At 42.8% G+C, this 24224-nt stretch overlaps 1 protein-coding gene across 2 annotated transcripts; it reads right to left on the bottom strand.

The window, feature by feature from the left end:
* Positions 1 to 2920: 2920 nt before the first annotated feature.
* On the bottom strand, positions 2921 to 20921 carry igf2bp3 (insulin-like growth factor 2 mRNA binding protein 3). 2 transcript variants are annotated; one of them, XM_084919534.1, is made up of 15 exons: positions 20202 to 20921; positions 19154 to 19214; positions 13727 to 13775; positions 10339 to 10390; positions 10078 to 10141; positions 9113 to 9391; positions 8859 to 8993; positions 8373 to 8495; positions 8108 to 8243; positions 6144 to 6275; positions 4737 to 4859; positions 4512 to 4586; positions 4177 to 4308; positions 3972 to 4085; positions 2921 to 3675 (listed from the first exon to the last, which is right to left on the bottom strand). In XM_084919534.1, the coding sequence occupies exons 1-15, from the start codon at positions 20374 to 20376 to the stop codon at positions 3556 to 3558; spliced, it is 1770 nt and encodes a 589-aa protein (XP_084775660.1). In that variant the 5' UTR covers positions 20377 to 20921; the 3' UTR covers positions 2921 to 3555. The 2 variants fall into 2 exon arrangements, with proteins under 2 accessions (XP_084775660.1, XP_084775661.1); XM_084919535.1 differs by having other exon boundaries at positions 4737 to 4856; positions 20202 to 20920.
* Positions 20922 to 24224: the final 3303 nt, after the last annotated feature.

A 24224-nucleotide genomic window follows, 5' to 3' on the forward strand; every position in this document is an offset into this window, starting at 1 on the left:
ACATGCTCTGACCTTGGGGTGAATTTGCTGGGACCTCACTCCCGAGAAAATTGTGGCATTGTGTTATCACACACCTGAATAGCACATTGCCAAGACAGCTGCTTTTATAGAGGTGCTCACATTTTGATGATCACCTAATCAAGTTGATCAAAAACAAGATTGGTGGGTCTTTGCTGAAACCTCATGATAATGTTTGGTTTTCCTTTTCTTACAAGCAACTTCCCACAGCTTCTTTTAGTGTTATTCATAGAAAATAGAGCAGGTGAGTCCATTTTTCTCTTTAACCTATTGTGATAAATAAAGACCATGTTTGACAGGGTCAGTCAACCCGATTATAAAGGCCATTTATCACATATCCAGTTTAACCAAGGACCTAACACCCTCAGGATCTGCTCCGTCACGGAAACCCAGACCATGAGCAGGTCTGAAAAACTCCAGCTACAGAGTCAGCAGAGGCTAACGTTTACACACCATGCACCGCAGGACTTTTTCTAGTTGGGGTTCCCAAACACTTTGTAATATCATACTTAACTGTAAAAGTTAAAGCATCCCAGTCATCTTAGAAGAAAATGCATTTGTGTCAAATGTTTTTCTCCATTTTGTTTTTCTTTATTTAGAGGCATTTGACAAGTGGAGCTGTGTGTGTGAGGGGGGGGTGAAGGGGCACAAGCATTGTTGCAGAGGAGAGAATATCAAGCTGAAGTTTGATCACTTTTACAAAAACTCAGGCCCGGTCCCTCATCTGTCCCATACCAAGGAGGATGTTCCACGTTACACAGCCAAGAAATGCTAACAGAACAAAACAGCTACCGAATCAGCGAGTGTAACATCTGAGAAAGACAAAAGGGGAAGAAAAGAAGAGAAAAAAAAAATACAGGACTTTTATCTATTTTGAAGTCTTACAAATCAGAAACAATAGGCAGGCCCTTTATCAACAAAAATAAAATAAAAAAAAAATCTGTATTGTCTTGTTTTAGCTACTGAATGCAAAAAGAAAAATTCAAGCAAAAGTTCACATGGAAGCCACACCACCAAAAATAGAGAGCAGAAGGAAATAACTATTGTTTCGAGGATTTCAATTAAAGTCAAGACATGTATATATTTATAAACACTGGAAAAAAAATTGATCACTTGATTCTTCTCAATTCTAAAGAGTTCATGATCTTAGTTTTTAATCTTATCTGGGGGAGGGGAGCGTAAAGGTGTGGAGAAGGGTTAAATTCTAACAAATAGAAGAATGCCTCTACTTCAAATACATTTCTAAAGAGGTAGATCAAAAATAAACTGGAGGAAGGGAGAAGTTGTGGGAAGGGTGGGTTGGCAGGGAGATGGGAGATGTTAGGGACTTTTTTTTCTTCTTCTTTTTTTTTTTTTTTAAAGTATCACTTGTGCCCCTCAGTTAAGCACGGTGTTAGGAAGGCGCGCCCAAATAGAAAGTGTTCGGGGGACTGAGGTATCAGTGCGCGCTGGCGCTCAGTGGGGGCAGGGCTGGGTGCCTAGTGCCACAACAACCCCTCGCCCCCTCAGCTGAGGTAGACGGCGTTCTACTGTGGAAGCATGGATACACTCAAGCACTTTTACCACAATCAACATATTTACATTCGGCATGGAAAAAAAATGAAAACTGTATCTTTACGTTTTTGGATTCCTTTCCTTTTTTTTTTCCTAAAATAAACGCCCTAAGTCAGGGTTCACTCAGTATGGTGTGTGCCTATCCTGGCTCATTATTCCCTGTAAGCATAACTAAATGAAACATCAAGTACATTTGCGGGTTACAGAGAACATCCTTTTGTTTAAATCATTTTCCTTGAAACTTAAAAAAAAAAAAAAAAAAAGTTACGTTTGCATCTATCAGTGTGACTCCCCCTACCCTCACCAGGCAGTTAACGACATCGACTTGATGGCCTTGCTACAAGGGCCACTCTGAAATGACAAAGCTCGCTCTATGTGAAATTAAACCTAGTGGGGGCTTGGACCTCGCTAAGACACTCGCCAACAAAGGTGGCAGGAGGCCTGGGAACAGAACAGACCACAAACAGATGCTCTGCTGACTTGAGGGCAGCTACAGGAAGGACCCCATTACAGTATTCTCTGCAGCACCCTGACCACAGCCCTCAAATAGGAAGGTGAAAGGAAATTTTGACAAATTAAAGTACCATTATCATTAACTATGGTAATCCCCCCCCAAAAAAAAAAAAATTTAAAAAGAAATTGCATTGCTGCAGTTATGTACGGTTGGCATTATTTGCATGTCGTAGTTGTTTTGCACTTCTTTCTGAAGATGGTGGACCCTCAGGGGAAAAACTGAGGTGATTTTCTCTATACTTCTGTCAGCCGCCAGCTGAGGGGGCGCCAACTCTTGCTCCGGGGCCGCTATGTACAAACAGACTTTATGTACAGGGTCATCTTAAGTCACACATACACATGTACAATGCCACCTAAAGCACCAGAGTTGAAGGCAAGGTCAGTTGGCAGCTGACCAAAATTTTAAATTTTCTTAAAAAAATAAAAATGTTCAAAGACTATCAGCTTTATAAAGTATACAAAACACCACAAAGCAAAATAAAAAAAAGAAAGGAACAATTTTTTTTCTCATATATATAATATCTTTTCTCTTCTGAGGTACTAGATCCTGAGGTAGTTAAGTAAAAATGCATATTTAATTGGTTTTCCTGGGCAGCAGCAGTTCGGCACCATTTCCCTATGTCAGTCGTGGCGCTGCCCTCAACTCTAAATATATATATACTTTTAATATAATTCTTTTTTGTTTATAGGTCTATCTGTAAAATGCATCCCAATTTATAAAATGCCACTTATCACAAGGGCAGGACGCCCCATATAATTCACCCTTTCAGGGGTCCTGTCCTAAAACAACCCCCCCCCCCAAACATGGCCCACACAATCTGAGCCAACCCCCCTCCCCGCGCCCCCTCCCCAAATAAATCTTTCAGGTGGTCCAAACAGGACCTTGATAGCAATGCCTTTTTCCATTCCAGAGAAAACTCATAAGAAAGCTTCACCAACCAATTAAACATCAAGAAAAAAATATATATACCAGGTGTTCGCTAAATCTGAAGTCAACCAAAACATCTTGTCATGTTTAAAGTACAACACCAAGGCGGTGATAGGAGGGGGGCGGGGGTCCTTATTTCTTCTTTGTGTTTCTAGTGTAAAAAGAAAACAAAAAAATACAAGTTTAAACACATCCTTTGGGGGAGGAGTAGAGCGGTTGAGGGGTGCGCACTTGTGAGGGCAGGTGACGACGGTGGGAGCCCTCAGGAGTACATTCTCGCAGAGATGCAGAGAGGCCGAGTGGGTGGAACTTTTAGAGGCGCAGGGTCTCTTTCTTTTTTTTCTTAAATCAGCTACGCAGTCCCAAGTAAGACAAGGAGGGGAGGATGTTTGGTTGGGCTCCAACAACCTTTAACCCCTGAGATGAGCATTAGGACCCACTGCCGTCATCGTCTTCTCCCCCTCCTGGACTCTGCTGCATCTGTCCTTCTGTCGAGTCTTCTTGCAAGATTCGGTCACCGTTCCTCCAGGTCCGCTGGATGTTTATTTCCTGCGTGGCATTGGAGGTTGGGGTCCAGATGTAGGCTTAAGCTGCTGCTGCTGTTGCTGCTGCTGCTGCCTCCTCACCTGGGCTAGGATCTCCTGAATCTTCCTCTGGGCCAGCTAGGTGACAAGAGGAACAAGTGTTAAGCTAAAACTACCGAGCAAAGCATAAAATGAAGTGTACAAGGATGCCACGCAATGAGAATGCTGACCTCCTGTGCAAAATGTTAGACAAATAGTCAAATTTAGTTATTTTTTTTAATCAAGTAATTTTGGAAGCATCTCAGCGTGCATAACATTGTTCTTGTTATAAATGGAAATTAACTGCATGGCTACAGTGAAAGGCAAAGAATATATAGCAGTTTATTCAGTGTCAGAAAAACATGCCCAGAGCACTTTTCTTTTATGCAACTCACCTGGCATGCAAAGAAGTGTCCGCTGATCTTGACTATAACCTGGTCGTTCTCGTCAGGCGTCTGGTCCCGGGGCACCACCACTTCTGCACAGGTCAAGTTCTGCAGTTCGTTTACCTGCAGACACAGATCAAAATTAACTCAAAACATTTATTAGGGACAAAAATATAAACTGAATACAGTTCGGGCATGAAAGAATCTAGATTACCGTTTTTCCGCCCTTCCCAATAACTCGTCCAGCAGCAAAGGCGGGAACCTTGATATGCGCCTCCAGCTTCACCTCTTCCTTAGGTCCAAAGAAATTCTCTTCTTTTAACTTGCCAAAGATTCGACACTGAGCCTGCAGTCAGATGTGTTCAAGCACAGGTTAATCCTACCGAATTAGGTAAAACTTCTTTCAGTAATACTTCTGCTCCACTAACACGCAAATAAATAAAATCAAGATAAATGCAAACTTCCGCTATGATTAAATAAAGTGACATCTTAATTTTTAATCTTAGCATGAGAGTTTAATGCATTTATTTGGCTGTGAACATGCAACACCTTAAACTGAGCCTCTGGTGGTCCGACAATGATGACCATCCTCTGCTTCGCATCCATTCCTTCTGCAGGGGCGATCTGAAAGAGGTCATTAAGAAAAAGAAAAAAGAAAAAAAAAAAAAAACTTCACTTATGCTCCAGTTCCCATCAAATGAAAACGGGAAGACAGCAAGAATCAAAATGTTATCATTGACATTCAGAGTCTCTACCCTCCTGTCAATCACTCACCTTGATTGAGGCTCCGGCAAAGTGTGACAGTTGTTTGATGTGTTGACCCTGTTTTCCAATGATGGCGCCCACTGCAAGTGCAGGAATGAACAGGTGAACAGTCTCCGATTCTGGGTGCCCCTGCTGGATATAAACAGCTTAGTACTACTGCGACTAGGAGAAGATCGCACGCACAGACCCCCCTCCCCCCCCCAGAACATTTGCTCAACTTTCAAACACCAACGCGCAAATGCCAACAGTCGATCTTGTGGAAGCTGTTAAACTCATTAAGTGTCATCGGTGCTTACACCCTCTGCTTGAAATCACTGGTTGATCAGAAGAGGCATGTTTGCCCCCGCAGCAGTAAACGCAGATGCTACAGTTATTGTCCAGTGGGGTTCCTACTCATTACTGATCAGCATGTTCCCAAAATCGTTGGGTGTTTTTGGGAACGTGCTGCATGCTCAGATTGGTGTTAAAACATTTGGCAAACAGAGTCGCACACCGATTCTGTTTACAGAAGCTATAGTCCGAGTTGGCTGCATGCAAAGGTTTACTGTTAGATGGAACTTGTTAATTTTTGCTAAGGAAAAAAAATAAAAAATAAAAATCTCAAGTGGACAGTAATGTTTAAATATGAAGCAGTTTAGCTATTACACTATGGAGCCTTAATGCAAACTGGACCAGGAAATCACCGGTCTCTAGTGCGGCTGACTCAAGATCTGAAAGGGAGGTGGTTGCACTGTCTCCCCCCCCCCCCCCCCCCCCCCAAAAAAAAAAAAAAAAAAAACAGAAGAAGTAGTACTTGTTGGTTTTGGAGCGAGTCCAATTTTCCAGTCCATGTGCCAGCTGAGGGCACACTAACAAGTTGCTTTGGCAGGCTACAAAATGTGGAGAAGGGCTGTTGATGCAGAGGATGAACTTGCCGTTCAAACCTTCACCTTCCCTGACAACTCAAATGTCATTTAGCAGAAACAATCTCCTGAAACTGATCAGAGAAAGACAGCCTCCCTATTCACTTCACAAACACACTAGGAGCTGCCTAAATGTCACAAGAGGACAAACTGGATGCAACCCCCCTAAAAAAAATAAAAAATAAATAAAATAAATAAATAAACTCAAAACCCCACAGCAAGCAGCCACAAGCCGTGCAAAGCACTTTGGGGATGGGCAACTTACAGCAAGGGACTGGCTACTCGCTGACAGCATAGGAGCCCAAAATGGCCCTTCACCCCCATAAGGACTGCACTAAAGAGGAAAAAACAAACATGATACCGAGTGGCTAAAGAAACTCTCTACTCTAACAGATTTCACCAACCTGACCCAAGGAACCAGCACACCAAGTGTAACAATTAAACATGGGCTGCCCTGGATTTGTGTAATGTAGTGTATGCAGTAAGCACATATCTGCAAGAGTGTCTCACTTACTCCAAATGATGAGCATCCACTATGGGCTCCGGGAGGTGTGATATTGGACATGGAGGGACCCATGCCCGTTGCTGTAGTGGGGAACAAACCTAAAGCATTCAGATTCAAGCCTGGAATCAAGTTGGATTGGAGCTGCAAAGAAAGGACAGCTCTGTTAGCGATTCACATCTCACATTGTATGCTTTCACATCACCACCACATGGATTATCTAACCAACACTGCTATCACACATGATCTCTGGACAAAGGGAAAAAAAACCCGAAAAAAAAAAAAAACCCTCAAGCTTTAAGTTTAATTTCTCACAGCAGGAAACTGTCTCCTTTAGATGTGCCTGCACTACTGGAAATGCTCCTTGCAGCCTGGAGACAGCACACTTCACGCCCACTCACTAGCTGAAAGATGCACTGGACAATTAACCACGCTACATCACAGATTTTCTACTACTGAAGTGGACAAGTAAAGACCTCGAACGACAGCTGCCATCAAATCATATTCGTGGCTGCACATGCACCACTTTAGGTGAAGAAAACAAAAAACCTGACAATTTTCTGAACTAAACATCAACTCCCGAAGCAAAAACAGCTCGACTTCAGCTGGGACTTTTGCAAACCCCGGACAAGCAAAATGAGGCAAATTGTGAGCCTGAAGCATATTTTCTAGGACAGTCAGAAAATCTCAAATGAGGCATTGTCCACTTGGTAAACAATCGCACAGTGCAGCTTCTCAAGCTTCTCACAGGCTGTTTTCACATTCCTTGTAAACTCAGTTTCAACAGCTGAGAAGAAAGACTAATGGTACAGTCCCTCGCCACAATTGTGTGGGGTTTTCCCCTCCCCAATTTTGATGGAAAATATATAAATAAAAAATGAATAAATAAAAAAGGCCAAGGAAAGATATGAAGGGGGAAAAAAGAAAATCAGTATAAGTGTGCTAAAAGATTGACTTCACTTATTGGTATTATTTTGATATAGCTCAGTCTTCATGTACAGAGCTTAACTGGAATAAATGTATAATTAATGAGATCATAGAAGGCAACTTTACACGCAGATTTAAAAAAAATCCAAAAAAAAAAATCACAGCAGTGTAAGAATCACCTGTGGTTTAAAAACCTGCTGGCGAAGGCTCAAAATATCAAGTGCGTTTTCCCATTTTATTGCCACGACCCATTAGTTTACATTTACATGACCTGCACCTCTTCCCAGTTACGTTGACAGTTTGTTTTCGTGAATGGTTTAAATGTGTAACGTTTGAATCGTGAGATGGGATTTCCTCCTCTTCCTTTCAGAAAAAGGGAGGTCCAGCTGATCCCATGCTAAAAGGAAGCAGTGATGCTCCTTTCCTTAGCATTCAAGGGAATTTCCTGGAGCTGTTATGATTTCCACAGACATATTGGGGGTCAGTGAGCTCTGCTAGGAAACTAAGCAAAATTCCCTCTTCACCCACAGCCACTGGAGTAGCAAAAAAAAAAAAAAAAAAAAAGAGTATTCCTTTCTACTGATTTCACAATACCTGACATGTGGAAGTGTCTTTTGTATTGAAGACTTAATACATAAATAAATAATAAAACACTAAAAATGTACACGTATCTTTACAAGAAAACTGAGGATGAAAGATGCCATTACACCATGGTAGTTCCAGATCACTCCCGTACATGTAAACGTCACTGTTCCAGTTCCTTAGCAGATTCATTTGTTATCTGATTTCTTGATTTTATGTAAACCCTAATCACAGAAAGTATCCTGGTGGCTCTAAGACCTGCCAGAAAATCCCCACCTCCCCCACCTGGGGCCTGTTTAACGGCCATGTCTGGCCAGTGTACTTGAAAGCCAAGAACATTAACAGACCATCTACGTCACTTTTAAAGAAAGCGGTCACATTTATATTTACTGGAACAAAGTTACTTCAGATTTCCCCTTTGAAAAAGTGATTCATTCAAATTTTATTTTATTTTTTAAATTGCTTACGTTCATAGCAGCCATGTCACTCTCATAGGATTCCCTGATCTTCTTCATCACTTCCTCCTCAGCTTTTGCACATGCCTCAATGGAGCCCTTTACTGTGATGGTCCGTTCTGGGTTGTACAGGGTTAGGTCCTGAAGACTGGACAGAATAAAGGTTGGTGGTGCATTAGAACTTATTGTTCTCAAAGTGTGGTGTAATTTTATAAACCAACTGCACAGACTGCAAACTGTCAATAGGTAGAGTTTCAATGAACTCTTTGCAACTTACGGTGAGATTGTGATCTTGGTCCCCGTTTCCTGCTCAATTTTCTTCAGGTTGCGTCCTTCTTTACCTATTAATCTTCCCACAAAGCTGTTGTGTGCAAGGATCTTTAGTGGGATCTCCTCAGTACTGTGGGAAAAAGGGGTTGCGAAGTCAAATGAAAAACAAAATCTGATACAATCAGTTCTATTACTTTTCCTACATGCTGCAAACAGACAGGGCTGATATATTTTTAAGCAAAGCCAAGATATGACGTCTGAACTCGTAAGAAGTTAAAAATGTGAGCCATTATAGGGACGTGGGAAGCTGTTTTTATGAAGCAGCTTTGATACGATTTGTCAAAGTGATTTATTTATAAAATTATAAATAACAGCATCACAGTTTGCAGTTATACCCTCATTTTAGTTCAGTGTAACAGTAGATTCAGCCAAAGGTTAATAGGTGACAAAACTGAACTAAGGTACACATTTACTTATTTTGTTATAAACTCACAACTTTGTGTCAAGGGCTTCCTTCTGCATGATGTCCATGATGGTTTTGCACGCGTTCGAACAGCCTTCAGGGGTTGAGTGAATAGTGATGGGTTTCTCTGCAGCACCTGCATTCTCTTTTCTGTGGATGTCAATCCTGACACAAAGAAAAGGCGCTCATCATATCGCTGCTCAACGGCCAGCAGTGCAGAAAAGGAAAGGAGGACACCGCTGACGTGCGATGCCGAGTATAATTCCTGACCTCCGTGTACGTACTTTGAGTGGGTCTGTTTGGTGATGTTGCGGATAGTGGCGCCCTCCTTGCCAATGATCGCCCCTACAAACTGCGTGGGAACCAGCATGCGTAGCGGGATGTCTGACTGCACTTTAGGCCGGGCGCCCAAACCCGGAGAGCCAGACCGAGGGGGTCCGCGGGCATTAAAGCCTCTCCGGCCCCCTGCTGGAAGACCCTCTGGTGCCGCCGTCTCATCTGGGATATAGGACACTTTCAAGGTATAGTTCTCCATCATAGATCCATTCAGCTTCTCCATTGCCCTGAAAAGAATTAAAGATGTTGGCATGTTAACCTCTCGATTGCTACCGAACGTTTAATTTAAGAGCAAAAGGCTTGCAGACATGGAGTAACAAAAAAAAAAAAAAAAAAAAAAAAAAAAAAAACCTACACAAAGCTTCAAGTTTGACTCTTCATTAATTGAGGAAACCAAAAAGCAGGTAGGGACATTTAAACAAAGAGGCTTTAATGCAAATTATTTGTGTCTTAAGAACAAGGTCCAAACTCAACATTCCCAGCAGGTACTGGGGATCTGGCCAAACGCTACCTTTCAGTTATCCTGTCAGCACTCACATCTCCCTCATTAGCCTCAAGGATTTAGATTTTTAATGAACTGATCAATTATTCCAAGAGACTCTTCCAACCACTCTTGCAGAGTAGTATGATACATGTACACCAGGGGGCACCAGATGGCTAATTTAACCCCCTCCATCTCCAACACACACACAAAGCCCCAGTTATCATTGCATGTCAAATTAAACTAGACTGGGTGTTGGAAGGAGGAAATCAGGTGCACTGTAAGAACACTTGACAGAGGAAGTTGATGTGGTGTCAAACAATGTGGGGGGAAGAAAAAAAAAAATGGGAAAGCTTGAGCAGATTCATGTCAGAGGCATCAAGACAGATGAGATAGAGGTTAATGTCGTGAATACTGTGTGTGCGTACTCACAGCCTCGCCTGGTCCTTGGTAGCATACCGAACATTGACAACTGCAGTCTCTGTATCAGTGTTTACTGTGAGAATACACAAAGTCAGCACACATCCAACAATGACGGTGAAAGTTGACCAACCTGGGTTACTCTAAACTTTCATTAGGAAGCTAATAAAGCATTTACTTGAAAACAATTGTACAGTAATGAAGGATTTGGAAAAATTGATTTCAGTGCAGGGTGTGTCTTCTAACACGAAGCTTAATCAACAGCATATTTACCTTGTTCACAGCTCTGTACTGCACCATACTGAGCAAGCATACCATCCAAAACCTGAGGGGAGAGGGAAGAAAAATAATAATAAAATGAATAAATAAAAATGAGTACATTGTGTCTAAAGGATTTGATCTGAACCCACTGGTGAACAGAAGATCATCCAGAAGAACAGGCCTAGCCCACTGCCAGGACATACGCCACCAATTCTGGACCCAAGTTCAAAGATGAGTTACACTGATAAATTCGCTGCTTCTTGTAAAAGCTTGTCAACTCAAATTATGACACTCCCTGTGGGAAGCTGGTGTCTTTCATTCTTTATTTTTAATTGATTTTTTTTTTTTAATAAAACAGAAGTAACATTTTAAATAGAAAATCTTAGAAACACTGTAAAAGGCAGACAAAAGCATAAATTGCATAATGAAGGACTTGTTTGTGGGATTTATTTGAATAGTGGCAAATGTACCAGATTAAGATCATCAGCATGTTGAATCCACACATAGAAGAGGCGCGTTGGGAGAAACCTTAGCATATGCACATAACAGAAAACCCCACCAAGCTAGCAATCCGCTCAAATCACGAGACCGCGGGACTTCGTTTCATAGATGTGATCAAATGTGAGCGAGAGGAGGAGGGGGGAGCGCCCGGCTCCCATCTGAGCTAAGACCTCCACCATGCTTGAACCCATGGCCACACCCTCAGGAGCTCAACCCCACTTTCTAGCCAACAGGACCGCATCCCCGTCTGTCCCACCTCGCACCCCAACCCTACCAACCCACCAACCAGACGGCCTCCCGCCTCTCTGCCATCTCCACTCTCCATCATTGGCTGCTCCAGCACTGATACGAGTTCCCTGAAGCTAGGAGTTACTGGCTGCTGGCTGGCTACTCTGCCTGTCCATCTACAGAGTCTGGCCAATGGGAATCCAGGCCATTCAGGAAAGGGTGGGGTACATTCCAGCAGGAAACAGCAGCAGCTGGGGGAGGGGTGTGAGTTCATGCTACACATTCTGTGAATCAGCGCACATGGAAGGGAAGGGGAAACAGTCCAGGCCCACCCACTCACTACAGCTCGTGAACACGCTGCTACTCTCGCCACCATTCTCTAGCTGGAAGGTTTTTACACACACAAAATATGACCCGTTTGTCTTATCTACCTGATAAGATGCATACAAGGCCTTTGCATCAAAAGACCTCTTTCTATTCAGTTCCTCCATTCTTCTAAATCACCTCCCCCCTCGCTTTTGAGGGGAGAGGAATCTCCATGTCACCTTTAGAGAAAGCAGAAAGCTGCCTCGCTACATACTAAGAACATGGGTGTATCTGGAGCTGGAGTTAAGGGACATGCGTAGGCAAAGCGAGCCCACCATTACTTACACAAAAAACAAAACCCTGAAAGTGTCCGTAGCCATTTGATCATACTGACTGAAGCAGGCTGAAATCTAAAGTCATGCATTAACCTTTACACTCTTGTAGTTGAGAACAGTGTGGAACAATTGCGCAATTGAACATGAGAATTCTCTTGTTTGGCTTCCATGGCCTTTACAAAGCAGATTTTTATTATTATTCTTTTTTTTTTTTCTCTTTTTTTTTTTTTTTTTTTTTTAATATAAATTGCGGTGCAAGCACACACCAAGACAGCTAAACCTCTGCAGTGGAGGTGATATAGCTGGGGGGAGGGAGTCACGTAAAGCTGTGTTAAAGCTGCCACATTCCACATGCAAGTGCGTAATTTTGACTTTGGATAAATTGCAACGTTTTCAAAGGTTTAAAAAGAAAATCACTGCTAAAGTTAAAAAATTTGCAATTTAACCTCACATAAAAAAAATCTTTTAGGTGTGCCCAGCAGATTAGTGTGTAAGAACGTGGAGCAGACACCAGTTTTTGTTTTGTTTTTTTAAATGCGGGGGGGGGGGAGAAAAAAAAAAAAGAGGTGCTACACATGACAGTTGCTCAACACAGACTATTTCTTTCCCCTACTAATCAGGCAACGGCCTTGAAGTCCTGACCATGTCAAAGCTCAACATTTCTATTGGTATAAATCCCACCCCCCATTTCACGTGTAGCTTTTGTGCAAATTAATTACGTCAGCTTAGTTTAAACCTATCAGAATGCTCACTTCTTAACCTCATGAACTTATACATCTGAGAACAATTTTGTAAAATTTAAAAATCAGTTTTCTGAAGAATTTACAGAACTAAGAGAAAATTTGTTTGGTTTTTTTTGGAGGGGGGGTGTCTAATATATCAAGGTACACTCTGAAACTCAAAGTAGTATTTAACAGGGTGTATTATTTGACTTGATTTTTATGTAGCAGCTGTCATTTTGGAGCTGAATAGCAAACACTAAGTCTTGAACTGTTATTTCAGACAATGCTTAAAATAAACAGGGTTTTTTTTTTACAGTTTAATGCAACAGCGTAATAAGCCTCAAATTGTGCATTGTGTAAAATGTGTCCAGCAAATTAAGATCCACCTCACTTCCATGTGAGCTTGCACCGCTAACCATCTCACAAACCTGACAAAAGCATTACAGATGTATCTGTTGCAGTGGTCTGCATACAATTGAGCAAGGGCTGATTTTATTTAGCCACCTTTCTCAATGTCAGGTACCGATATCTGTAGCAAATAATAAAACTACCAATACCCACATGCATTGTATGCTTTAGACAAAGAAAAATACACAAGTATCAAACAAGTAAAATGACAATTTAAAGGAAAAAAAAATGCACTGCCATACACTAAAGGAGGACTTAAAGCCAGGCCAACCCCTGGGTTGCATGAATCTTTCACAACCCTTCAGACAACACTGATTTATTTTTAATTCATTTCCACTTTTTTGTGCAAGAACACACATTGAAAGTGAAAGCCTCGTCACACACACAAACTAGCCCATGTGATCAGTGGTGAAGGACACCATGGCAAAACAATCAACTCACGTTTCCCCATTTAAAAACATCAGCAAGCAGCTTTTTTGTTTTACAAGTCTCTGCGAGCAGCAAACGCATGTAGAACCAGTGCTACAAACATACTCCTGCCTGAGCCCGTCAGTATCATCTAGAGAGTCTACCCTCATTAAATCTTTTCCCTAAAAAGCCAAAACACCACAACACTCAAAGGTAGTGAAAATTTAATAAAAACAAATTAAAATCTCTTCTAATCCTGACTGTCAACTGCCTAGTGACATTAGTAAGAGTCCCCCACCCTTCTCACCCACCGATACCGGTCAGTATGTTGCACTAAGCTACAGCAGCCAAAGTCAAACTAATCATCAAGTGCATGCTCAATTGAAACCCAAAAGGAGGCAAGGTAACTCCAGAGGCCACTAAATGAGAGCCCAGTTGGGCTGCCCCATGGTGCCCCGCCCTGGAAGCGGTTAGCAGCCTGTTAGCACTAACCTCCCACTGCATGTGAGGCGGGATGTTCCTGATCTGCAGCTTACAGCTCCTGGAGAGAGAACAAGAGGGAAAGAGGGTGAGGGGTGAATAGATAAAGAAAATGAAGGTAGATGGGACAAAAGATGGGAGAAGAGAAAGCAACAGCTAGTTAATAAGTGACAATACCAAGAATAATACAGAAGAGGTTTGTTTTGGGCTTTTTTTTAAAAAAAAAAACAAAGGACTTATTTCTCAGTAAGATGGACACTGACAGAAGGTCTTTAATTCCACTCTAAACTCAGGTGTACTGAAACAGCCTGCATGAAATAGAAAAAAAAAAAAAAAAAAAAAAAAGTGGGGTAGTTTAGTTTCGAGTTTCCCAAAATTCAAATTTAATGTAACACACGCACACTTACGTACACAATCACATACACCACGCCCTTCTCCCAAATTACCAGCTGTGTTACAGAGTGCAAAGAGTGACAAGAGGAAGAAGGGGACAAGAGGGGGAAAAAAAGTAAATCCAACAGATGGTGGTAGTAGTAAGATGCATCAAGAAGAAAGCTGAGGGGGAGGAAAAAAAAAAAAAAAAAAAAAAAGGGAGAAGAGAAAACGCACTGAGGATAATGTATTAAAATGTTTCGTCTACGCAACCTGACTCTAGCATGCATCCTATAGTACAGAATCATGAGATTTTAACAACTGGGTTGTTTTTTCTCTCCCTCTCTTCTCTCCTTACATCACACTACACAGGAAGAGTCAAAAAAAAAATAAAAAATATGCTTGTTCAGAGTGTGCATGCAGCAGACGCAAGTGGAGACAAACAGTTGAGTTTTGCATTGTTGCATAGGAAGGAATAATTGAGACAGAATTATTGCTTTATGGTTCCCACTTTCATTATGTTTACAGCTGCATAAGTGTAGTGGTTATGTGTGGAGGCCATGCAGACAGTAGGCCTTCTGAATCAGTTACTCCAGGTTTCATAAGGGTCTGTCTGCATGTTGTGTAAAAATGTGAAAAAAAGTACAGGCCACTCCAAAGTCTGCTGCCTGTTGACACACACCCCTAAAGAAAAGGCGTACATATGGCTTGGAGCTGAGGCATGCACACACACACACGACGTGGAATGAAACCTTGACTCCAGACCAGTTCCACATCGCCTTTACATGCACATCGCACATTATACACACACACAGTTCCGTGCAGTCAGTTTAGCGTTACGTGCACATTTTTGCCCCTTGTGTAAAGTCTAGAATTTCACTACATATTTTCACCCCCTTTTCCCTCAAATGTCCCTGAGCTCCTCTGGATCTACATGTACAGGGCGGATTTTTTTTTTTTTTTTTTTTTTTTTTAAAAAGACCATTAACAGTGTGGTAGTTTGCACAAGATGGCACCTTTCAACATGCAGCATTGATGAACTCCCCTTTTACGCAGTGAACTTAATTTTTAAGATCAAGTTTTGCTACACAAATTTGAAACTTTCCATACATGAATGTGCGCGCACTAAAAATTGTACTGCATGTGTACAACAAGGGCCATAAAGCTGAAATTACTCAGCTTAGCCACTAGGACTACAGTCACACTTATAGGGGTACAATATATTTAGTACCACGCATTAAAGAAACTACTTAACTCTAAATGGGCAAATTGTAAAGAAAACTTCCCAAATAACTCCCATCAGGAATTTCAGCCCTTTCCGGCCCACTGTGCCATTCCTGGCTGATCTTGCAGCATCTCCCCACACATTTGGTATGCTCTGCATTGCGGTGGGAACGCCATGCGAAATGTGCAAATGCACAAAGCACTTCCAGTTGGATTAACCTATACATACACACACACACACACACACACACAAGAAGTCAGCCAGGGTATGTGGTGGGGTGGGGGGGGTTGTGGGTGGTATACATTCCCCAGTCCCAGTCTTTGATTTGGGGAGGGGTGGGTGTGTGTGAGGCTGTGTGAGTGGGGTGTGGTATTGGGGGGGGGATAGCCCAGTTTCAAGCAAGGGTAACAAGGGCCCTCTCTGCCCCGTGGGGGTGGGGCCCCGTTGCCATGGACACGGACAAGTCCACTGACAGGAACATGTAGAGCAGGGTTAAAAGTAGGAGGGGGAGGAAAGGAGGGAGGGCCAAGAGTGACTAGGGTTGGCTCGTCATGTGATTGCCAGGAGGAGGCCGAGCACCTTATTTACTTTCAAAACGGACCAACATTCTACACATTCGTCCCCATTCTTGGAGCCCAGCTGAGACCTGTGGCCTCCTGATGGGAGACAGTGCATACAGGTGGTTTCAATAGACGCGTATACACAAGCATGCAAATGTATACTACAACAGCGTTCACAAGTTGAGCAGAATAATGCTGCATGATACCTGTAGTCATCTCCATTTCTTTTCCTCACTCATCCCCCCCATAATGAAGCACTGTACGTCAACACCATTGTTGACAGAGAAACACACGAGGTCTGTGCTCAACGCCCATCCACAGCCACTGCTTATTCAGAAGGCAGAGGTTCTGAATGACTGAACTCCACACAGTCTGGTTTCCACTGCCCTCACAGGCCTTACGTGCATGCAAACCATGCACCCAATAAACTACATTAATGCATTTGGATATGTTGAAATTCTTGGCAGTTCCAGAGTTGAACAGTTAGAGCTCGCCATATGCAAAAAGCCATTACGCACTGATGTCTTTACCTCCAGATCTTACAGAACAGGTTTAAGAACAAGCTGTAAGTGCAATGCCAGTCTGATTTGAGTCTAGACTGAGGGAGAGTTAGCATTTTCCTGCAGTCCAAATAAAAACAAGGGGCCACATTCATAATTCTCTGGCACCCCAACTCATCTTTTTCTTTTTTTTTGGAGGGGGGGGGGGTGCAGGTGGGGCCCCACGCTGACCCTGTGACCGAGAATTCTTACACTACGAGTGATTTCTATAAGCAACCATGAGAAGTTTGAGTACTGTCTCAATTTAATTTACAATTTAAACCCAGCTTTAGAAACAAAATCACCAGGACTAAAATGTTACTAAAGAACTGAGTTTAAAGGAAGTTGTGTACATTTAAACATGCGTGTTTGATGTCGGTTTTCCTCTCAAATACACATACACACGCATACATGCGTGGGGCCACCACCCCCTTACAACCATGCCATTTTCTTTCTTCCTGTACATGTGACGCATATGTGCACGTGGGAATGGGCAAGTTGCATTTTTTTACGTTGTTGAAAAAAATAAAAAAAATAAAAAATATCCAAGTAGAGAGTAGAATTCAACCCTATACACCACAGTTTGGGTTTACCTGTGATGCAATTGCATCATAGGAGATTTAAAAAAAAAAAAAATACTAAATGCATGGTTTTAAAAATGTATACCTACACAAATACATAAAAATATAAAACTAGGTCAGAGCTTTACATAACTGAATTTTTAAGCTGAAGAAAAATTACACGCTTTCCACAGAACAATCGTATAAAGAAGATATTGGCGAGAATAAGTGAATGTTATCTTTAAAATGGCGGATTTTTTTTCCTTCAAAAGACTTTAACACAATTTTTTTTTTTTTTTTTTTTTTTTAAAGGTCACGCAACGTAAAAAGCAAACGTTCATAAATTAACTCAAAGTTAAATAACCAAGAGCGCCGTGTATGTGCAGAAAATGCGTTTCCAATTAAATAATTACGTTGCGTTATTCTGTTAATGCCTACAGTCCATTTAAGACTCCTTAAGACAAACCCAGTGTTACACCAAATGCATAGATCATCATTTTGGTGCCCTTTTGGTCACACGCGTGATAGAGCCATGGGAATACGCACAAAAAAATTAAAGAAAAACAAAAAAAAGATGTAATTGGGCTCTAATCTGGTTCGCTTGAAACTATAAAAATACCACATCCCCACAAACCATGTCATCGTATTCAGTGGAATCTGTATGAATTCCAAACTATAGCCACCCCACCTTGATCCTCGTCTGCTCTAGCACTTCCCCCTTAATAGGTTCAAAGGTGATTGGCCAAGCCCCCCCAGTTCATATTTTCAAGCTGGAATGCAAAGAGGGGCCCCAGTGTCCGTGTGTGTGTAGCTTATACTCAGAATACTGTTTCCATTGACTGTGTTCCATGTTGTAAAGGAAGGGCAAGCTTTTTACCTTTCTGAAATGTGGCGCAAACTCGACTCTGCGGTGTGCACAAAAACACAATCACCACAGCGTTTAGAGGGGACGTCTGAAGATCTGACGCAAATTCTCATTTAAGTACACCTGGTTTATTTAACCAAGCTACAATTTAGACCAACAGCCCACCGGGAAATGCTTCTATAATGTCCACGTGGAAAATACATTTCATGTGAAGGTCTCGCGAATTCTGCGTTTGCTCCATTTTATATCCAAAACGCTTTTTTAAATAAATACAAGTCACGGGGAGCAGTTTCTTTTATGCCAACGTGTTTCAGCAGGACTTTGTGATTTCAAGTGTGACCCATTTCTTTACATAAGAGCAGATCACAGTTAAACGTTGAGAGCAAACAATGCAAACCTGCAATACTAGTCAGAAATTGCCGCAACTATCATCAACCAAAAGCAATTTAATTCAGGAAAATGCTAATTTTTCACCAAACATCATCGCCACCAAATAATATAAAAAATACACACACCATGTCAAAAATGGCCCCTATTTTTAAGTCCATTGCACATATTCCGAGGACCACAAAAAATATATTGTGCACCTTTGGAAATCATACACCAAACCGCCCAGTGTGGCTACGGGCGTCTAACTCTGAAACCAAGGGTTTTCGTGACTTGGGTCCCAAACCTCCCATTCCACTCGCGTTTGGAGTCCATCTCATGCAACAGCAGCACAATGTGCTGAGGAGGGCGGAAGCGTAGGGCAAACAAGGGAGAATGACGGGCAGATCCTTCTCAAATGGACGACTTCACAAGGCCTGTACGCCTCAAATCCAGCCTGCACTCACTCAGCACACATTTCAGCCTGCACACTTTGGTACTCGCCCTGAGCTTTGCGCTTTAATATCGCCAAGAACTGCACGTATACACTGAACACATACACACAAGAGGGAATGGAGCAAGCGAGGAGAAGACAACTATGAGGTGGTTTAACTCAAATGCACGACGGTTTTGGGAGCACCCCCTCAGTCATGGCGAGAGGAAGGAACAGAGCGCCATACGCCCCTTTTATTTGACCCCAAAAAGCATTCAGGGAAAAAAGGAGGGGGGGGGATGATGGGCGTACGTATTTTAACTAAAATAAATATGTAAAGCTTGGCAACAAACACACATGCAGCATTATTAAAACACACTCGCACAGACACACACGAGGTCAAAGTAAAATTTTAAAAAAAAGAGAGTGTGACGAGGAAGAGAGGGTGACTACAATTTAAAAATATATGTGGGGCTTCTACGAGTTTAACCAAGCACTATTTAATAAAAACCCACGTACCTTTGACGTTTGGGGACCGAGTGCTCCACTTCGAGAACTTTTCCGTGAAGTTCAACTTTACCTTAAAAAGAAAAGAGAAATTTAAATTATCAAAATAGAGCAACGTTAATTTCATTAACCACATGACATCTCGCGTAGGCCTCCATACTGCTGAGAAAACAACCCCCCCAAAAAAGAAAACAGGGGTTAATGTTTACTACTAAAAATCCAGAGAAGCATACATAAGCATGACTGCGAGCTGGATATTTCTCGCATAGGAGCACAAATTGTTCAAAGTGTGCGAGCCACTGGTAGCACGAGGACAAATGAGCCTGACATTAGCACTATTCGTAAAATAGTGAACGAGTTTAGCTCAGCTGTTACGTGTTCTGTAGGTGCACGCTTAACTTGAAATTAGACAACAAGCCGTGAAGGGTTGGAGTGATTAATGTACAAAAAAAAAAAAGGCTAAATGTGGTGTGCCTGCCTGAGTTAGTTGGCCTACATTTGGCCAACACAATTAAACCACCTGGTGTGTCAGCATGGACGAAATGGCTTCACAGTATAGCGAGTGGAGGCTGTTGGAGAAGGCCTGTATTATGAAACCTGGAGAAGAGTGCAAGTTCCAGTAGAAACTGGTGAAAGCGACGACACATTACTCTTCAACCGTGCCAAGCTGGGGCTGTGTGATAGAGCTCACAATAAGGGTTCACTTCGCGGCTTCCACAGCCCCCGCTCGCTGCCCTGAACGGACATAACGTGCATTGCTTACACTGAGGAGTTTACTCTAGCATTTTACCAAGCTACACTCAGTCAAATTACAAGGGCAGAATTTCACTCAAACCTGGGGGAAGCCATTTGTGTGAGCCCCACGGTGTCAAAAGGCCAAGTAAAGGTTGTGTGAGAGAAAGAAACGCTTGGATACACCCCCACCCTACAGGACTACATGCGTTTCTCATAGGGTACCCCCCACCACCACCACCACCACCAGAAGTAAAGCAATCTTCACACAATTGCAGCAGTTTGGGATAATTTCCTAATAGCACCTTTTTGCCCCAGATTGTCTCACCTGAAAGAACATCGATGGCCTTCATTGCTGCCTTCTCGTCCGGGCAATCCACAAACGCATAGCCAGTTTTGACAAGAAATGGACCACTGTGCGGAATCTTCCACTGCTCAAAGATAGTTTCGAAGTCCTCCTCGCTCGCCTCTGCACTTACGTTGCCAATGTATAGCTTATTCATGTTCTGCGCCGAAAGGGACAATCTTTACGCTGAGGGAGAGATAGTTATTTGCTCTCGCGGATGTGCAGTGTTTGGAGTAGCCTAAATCGCCTTTACTACTACGGAGTGGCTGTAGCGTGCTTCCCGGTCGTTCAAGCCACAGATAGATTTAAACTGGCAGCCTCACAGTGCGTTTGCGCTCCCTCGCCCCTCTGTCTCTATCGCGCAATAAATAAATGCTCAATTATTAATCTCGTGTCTCCGAACGATGGCGGGCTGGGTGAAAAGGAGGAGAAACTACTTTGTGTCTTCCTCCAAACCCCTTGGCAAAGAGACAGAGAATGTCACACACGGTAAGGCTGGCGCCCGCCTCTAAGTCTAGAGCCTAGAATAAGAAGAAGAAGAAGGGGGGAGAGAAAAAAAATCCTCAGCTATTCCGGCTTTTTTGAATGAGCCACGTGTTCAAACTACAAATCAGCCCACACGTGAGGAATCCCAATTGCTCAATTAAGTGTTTGGGATTGGGGAAAATTGCACGGGAGTCTGGGGTGGGGACAGCAAAGGGGAGTGAAGAAAAAAAGGAGGGGAAGAGTGGATTGGTGTTGGGAAAAAACCTGGCGAGCTTTGTGCGTAAAGGGATTCCGTGAGAAACTAGTGTATCTTTACTAGAATCACATTCGTGTGCCTTTCGCTGCACAGCCTCGACTCTCATTGGTCGAATGAGGAATAGTAAAAACGGCGGTGCGCGCACGCACGCCCATAGCAGGGAGACGCTGATATTGCGAGGGCTTGTGCGCACGGCTGTGCTAAGTGCGCTATATTGGCGACACAGCGGATGGAAAAGGGGGTGGGGCCACTCATAAATGATTTTTTTTTGACACCATATTGTTAAATTGCATATAGAGCGCATTCAGTTGTACGTATTTTGAGTGGGGAAAGGTCCTGTGAAACTCCTTGGGCCCTCACGCATTGTGGGAATGACACGTAGGCTACTACTCTCCATGACGGCATCCATCTTCTGCAAAGAGTGGAGCCATGCCCTCTCTGATCCACAACTCAAAGTCCAACAGCAGGCCCCATTTGCTCTTGGTCACGTCGAGGGGGTATCTTTGGGCGAAATGAGTGCAGCCACGCCATTTGTTTTGTCGTCTTTCGGGCTGTTTGGCACAACTACGAAGCGTTGGCCATGTGGAGCGAATCACACATGGCGAATCCTCTCTGCTATACCCCAGCATGGATTTGAATTTACTGAAAGAGGGAGGGGTCTCCCACACCAATGTGCCCCTAGCGTACTATGTAAAGCAAAGCCCAGTTCAATCACGTGTGGAATACGTGTCTTAAAACATTACACAACTGTCTGTAAGATTTTGTAAACCATAGGCAGAGGTCGACAGTTTACGAACGGGTCGCTCCACGGGTAATTTCTGCATGCACAGGACTAATTGGCAGATTAATCCATGCCTGGCGATGTCAATAGGATGATATATTGTCAGGGCACAAAGTTTCAAAACACCAATGATCCCCCAAAGCGTAAATTTATAAGCACATGTACAGTCAAGTACCACAATAAATTCTGCCTTTGTGCAGGGTATAGTTTGCAGTGTTGCTGAACGTTACTGCAATATACGGAGAGCATAATTCAGCCGCAGTGTCTGCCAAAATGACCATAAAATTGAATCCGTGCCCCTTTAAAGCAGTTTGAGAGAAGAGCTAAGTAGAAAACTTTTATGAAGATAGCATTCATTTTATAGCATTAGTTTCAGATTTATGCACCAAACAAGCTGGCACCCAAATGCATCTCTCTGCATTATAATATTAAAGTTCAGCTTTAAACCCAGCACCTTTAAAGCGAGGCTTAAACTTCATCACGTGTTCAGGAGACGTGACACAGTATACTTTAGATATGTGCTGCATGGATCTATTTTCTTTTCAGGATCGTGTGTGGGGATACAGGAGGGCACGCTTTCATTCATAAAATTGTGTTAGATGAATCGGCGTGACGGGTTAGTTAGAAGTAGCCAGAGAGCAACAATGTCAACTACAAAAAAAAGTTACATAATAGCAGTAACTTTCAACTCATTCTCCTTTAAATGCATGTTTTTTAAATTAATATTATTCTTTTATTTTAACTCATTGTAAGCCCGTGTTTGACTTGTGGCCGTCTTATTTTGAAAAATATTTTAAGAAAGAGTTAGAAACGTGAGCGCAGGTGGGTGTAGTCGTCTCTGCAGCCCTGCAAGTGGCATTACAAAAAAAGAGAAGGGAACAAAAGCTTTTCTCTGTAGCTGAGGTGATGGCACCGTGTCTCTGCAGCGTCTGCTAATGAACAGGCCAAGGTGTGCGTGTCCATGTAAAGCAGGTTACAAAGGGAGTGTTGGCCCTTCAGCAACTGGCTCACAGACCGGGGCCATGGCTGACTCGGTGGGTCTACTTCTCTGCTGCTGAACAAACACACCGAGCTGTCTGATTGGTCGAGAAGGCTGTCCAATCGGAGAGCCGCAAACCTGCTCCGCACTACTCCTGCTGGCTCGGCCTCAACGCGCTCATTCATTGGCTCCCCGGCTCGACTATTCTATATGAATCAGCGCGCCAATCACGCATTTCTCCCCATGTTTGCCCAGTTTGGCTTTTGTCATGGCTTGAAGCATGAAGATGTAACGAAACACGCCAGTGATTAAATCCGAGGCGCTTTGCATTAAAAAAATACCCTCTTTAAAACTTTCCGAGAACTTTATGTTGTATATGGATTTATAGGGCAACCCTTAAATAGCTTAAATGATAAAGGCGTGAAATAGGGTTTAAAATTCAACTTTAGAGCAACTTTCTATCGACTTTTAATCGTTTCATAATTTGTTACAAGACCTGCTCCCCGAAAAGTTTCTTATTAACTTATTAGTGAGTACTTAGATCTCTGTAGTCTTTCTCCTGTATGGATCTATATGAGGGTTATTTAAAACCAGGGAGCTTTCCGTCGGCCTAGTTAAACTCATACATTTTTTTAAAACCCCGTTTATTAGTCGTTAATCATTTCCACTCCTCGTGAAATAACGAAACGCACACGGATGGGGCTCGGTGTGAATGCCAGCTCTGCCAGCTGGGCAGTGTCTCAGACCTGGTAATCTCACAGGGTGAACGTATAGAGACAGCAGTCATGTTAAGTTGCTCTCCAGTCTCTGTCGGTTTAAATGAGCCGATGCATGGCTGCAGCCCGCGCGCGCGTGTGTGTGTGTGGCTGCAGGCTCTGCAAGAGGAGTAGTGAATGTATCGCTGAGGAATGTACAGAAAGTCTCCCCGCCCCCAGCTTCAGGGCTCCTCGCTATGGACAAATTCCATAGGGGGCAAAACTGACATAAAGTTTCAGACTAGACTGCATCCTATGTGGGAAGATTTTCTGCGGTTAATGTCGGTGTAGGAAAAGAACTGACAAAATCGATCTGTTTAAACACAGTCTAGGACATTTCTAGAGGGAAAGTCAAGGAGGGAAAGAAGGGAGGGAGATTGTTTAGGTTTAAAAAAACAGAGAGAGCTTATAGCCCAACTTTGAACTGGCCTCGCTCCAAGATATAGTCTACGTCGCCAAGCGCAAGGCTCTTTCACAATCCTATTTAGGCTACAGAGAATCAAGGATTCTGTTTTCCGGTGAGATTGCTTTATTGTGTTTTTATTTATTTATTTATTTGTTGCGAGGCGATTCGCATCTTTAACAACATTGTCGTTCCACGTGAGTTTTAACCGTTTAATCCAGTTGCTGACCGCTTCGGACAAGAGTCAGGGAAGACTGTGGTGAACGCCATGTTGAGAAGAATCTAGAGCCTTACAGTATCATTAACTAAAAGCAAACAATGTCCTTAACGATGTTAATGCAACTG

This window comes from Perissodus microlepis, chromosome 22 (genome assembly GCF_051167445.1).
Source record: "Perissodus microlepis isolate ML-2025 ecotype Zambia chromosome 22, ASM5116744v1, whole genome shotgun sequence".
NCBI classification, from domain to species: Eukaryota; Metazoa; Chordata; class Actinopteri; order Cichliformes; family Cichlidae; genus Perissodus; species Perissodus microlepis.

What these genes read in the sequence shown, in the direction of transcription:
- igf2bp3 (XM_084919534.1), bottom strand. Translation starts at nt 20,376, where the DNA reads ATGAATAAGCTATACATTGGCAACGTAAGTGCAGAGGCGAGCGAGGAG. An exon ending in TCGGTCCCCAAACGTCAAAG is followed by an intron (nt 13,776 to 19,153) that starts GTACGTGGGTTT and finishes TTCTCTCTCCAG; the next exon opens with GAGCTGTAAGCTGCAGATCA. An exon ending in ACCAAGATCACAATCTCACC is followed by an intron (nt 8,244 to 8,372) that starts GTAAGTTGCAAA and finishes TATTCTGTCCAG; the next exon opens with TCTTCAGGACCTAACCCTGT.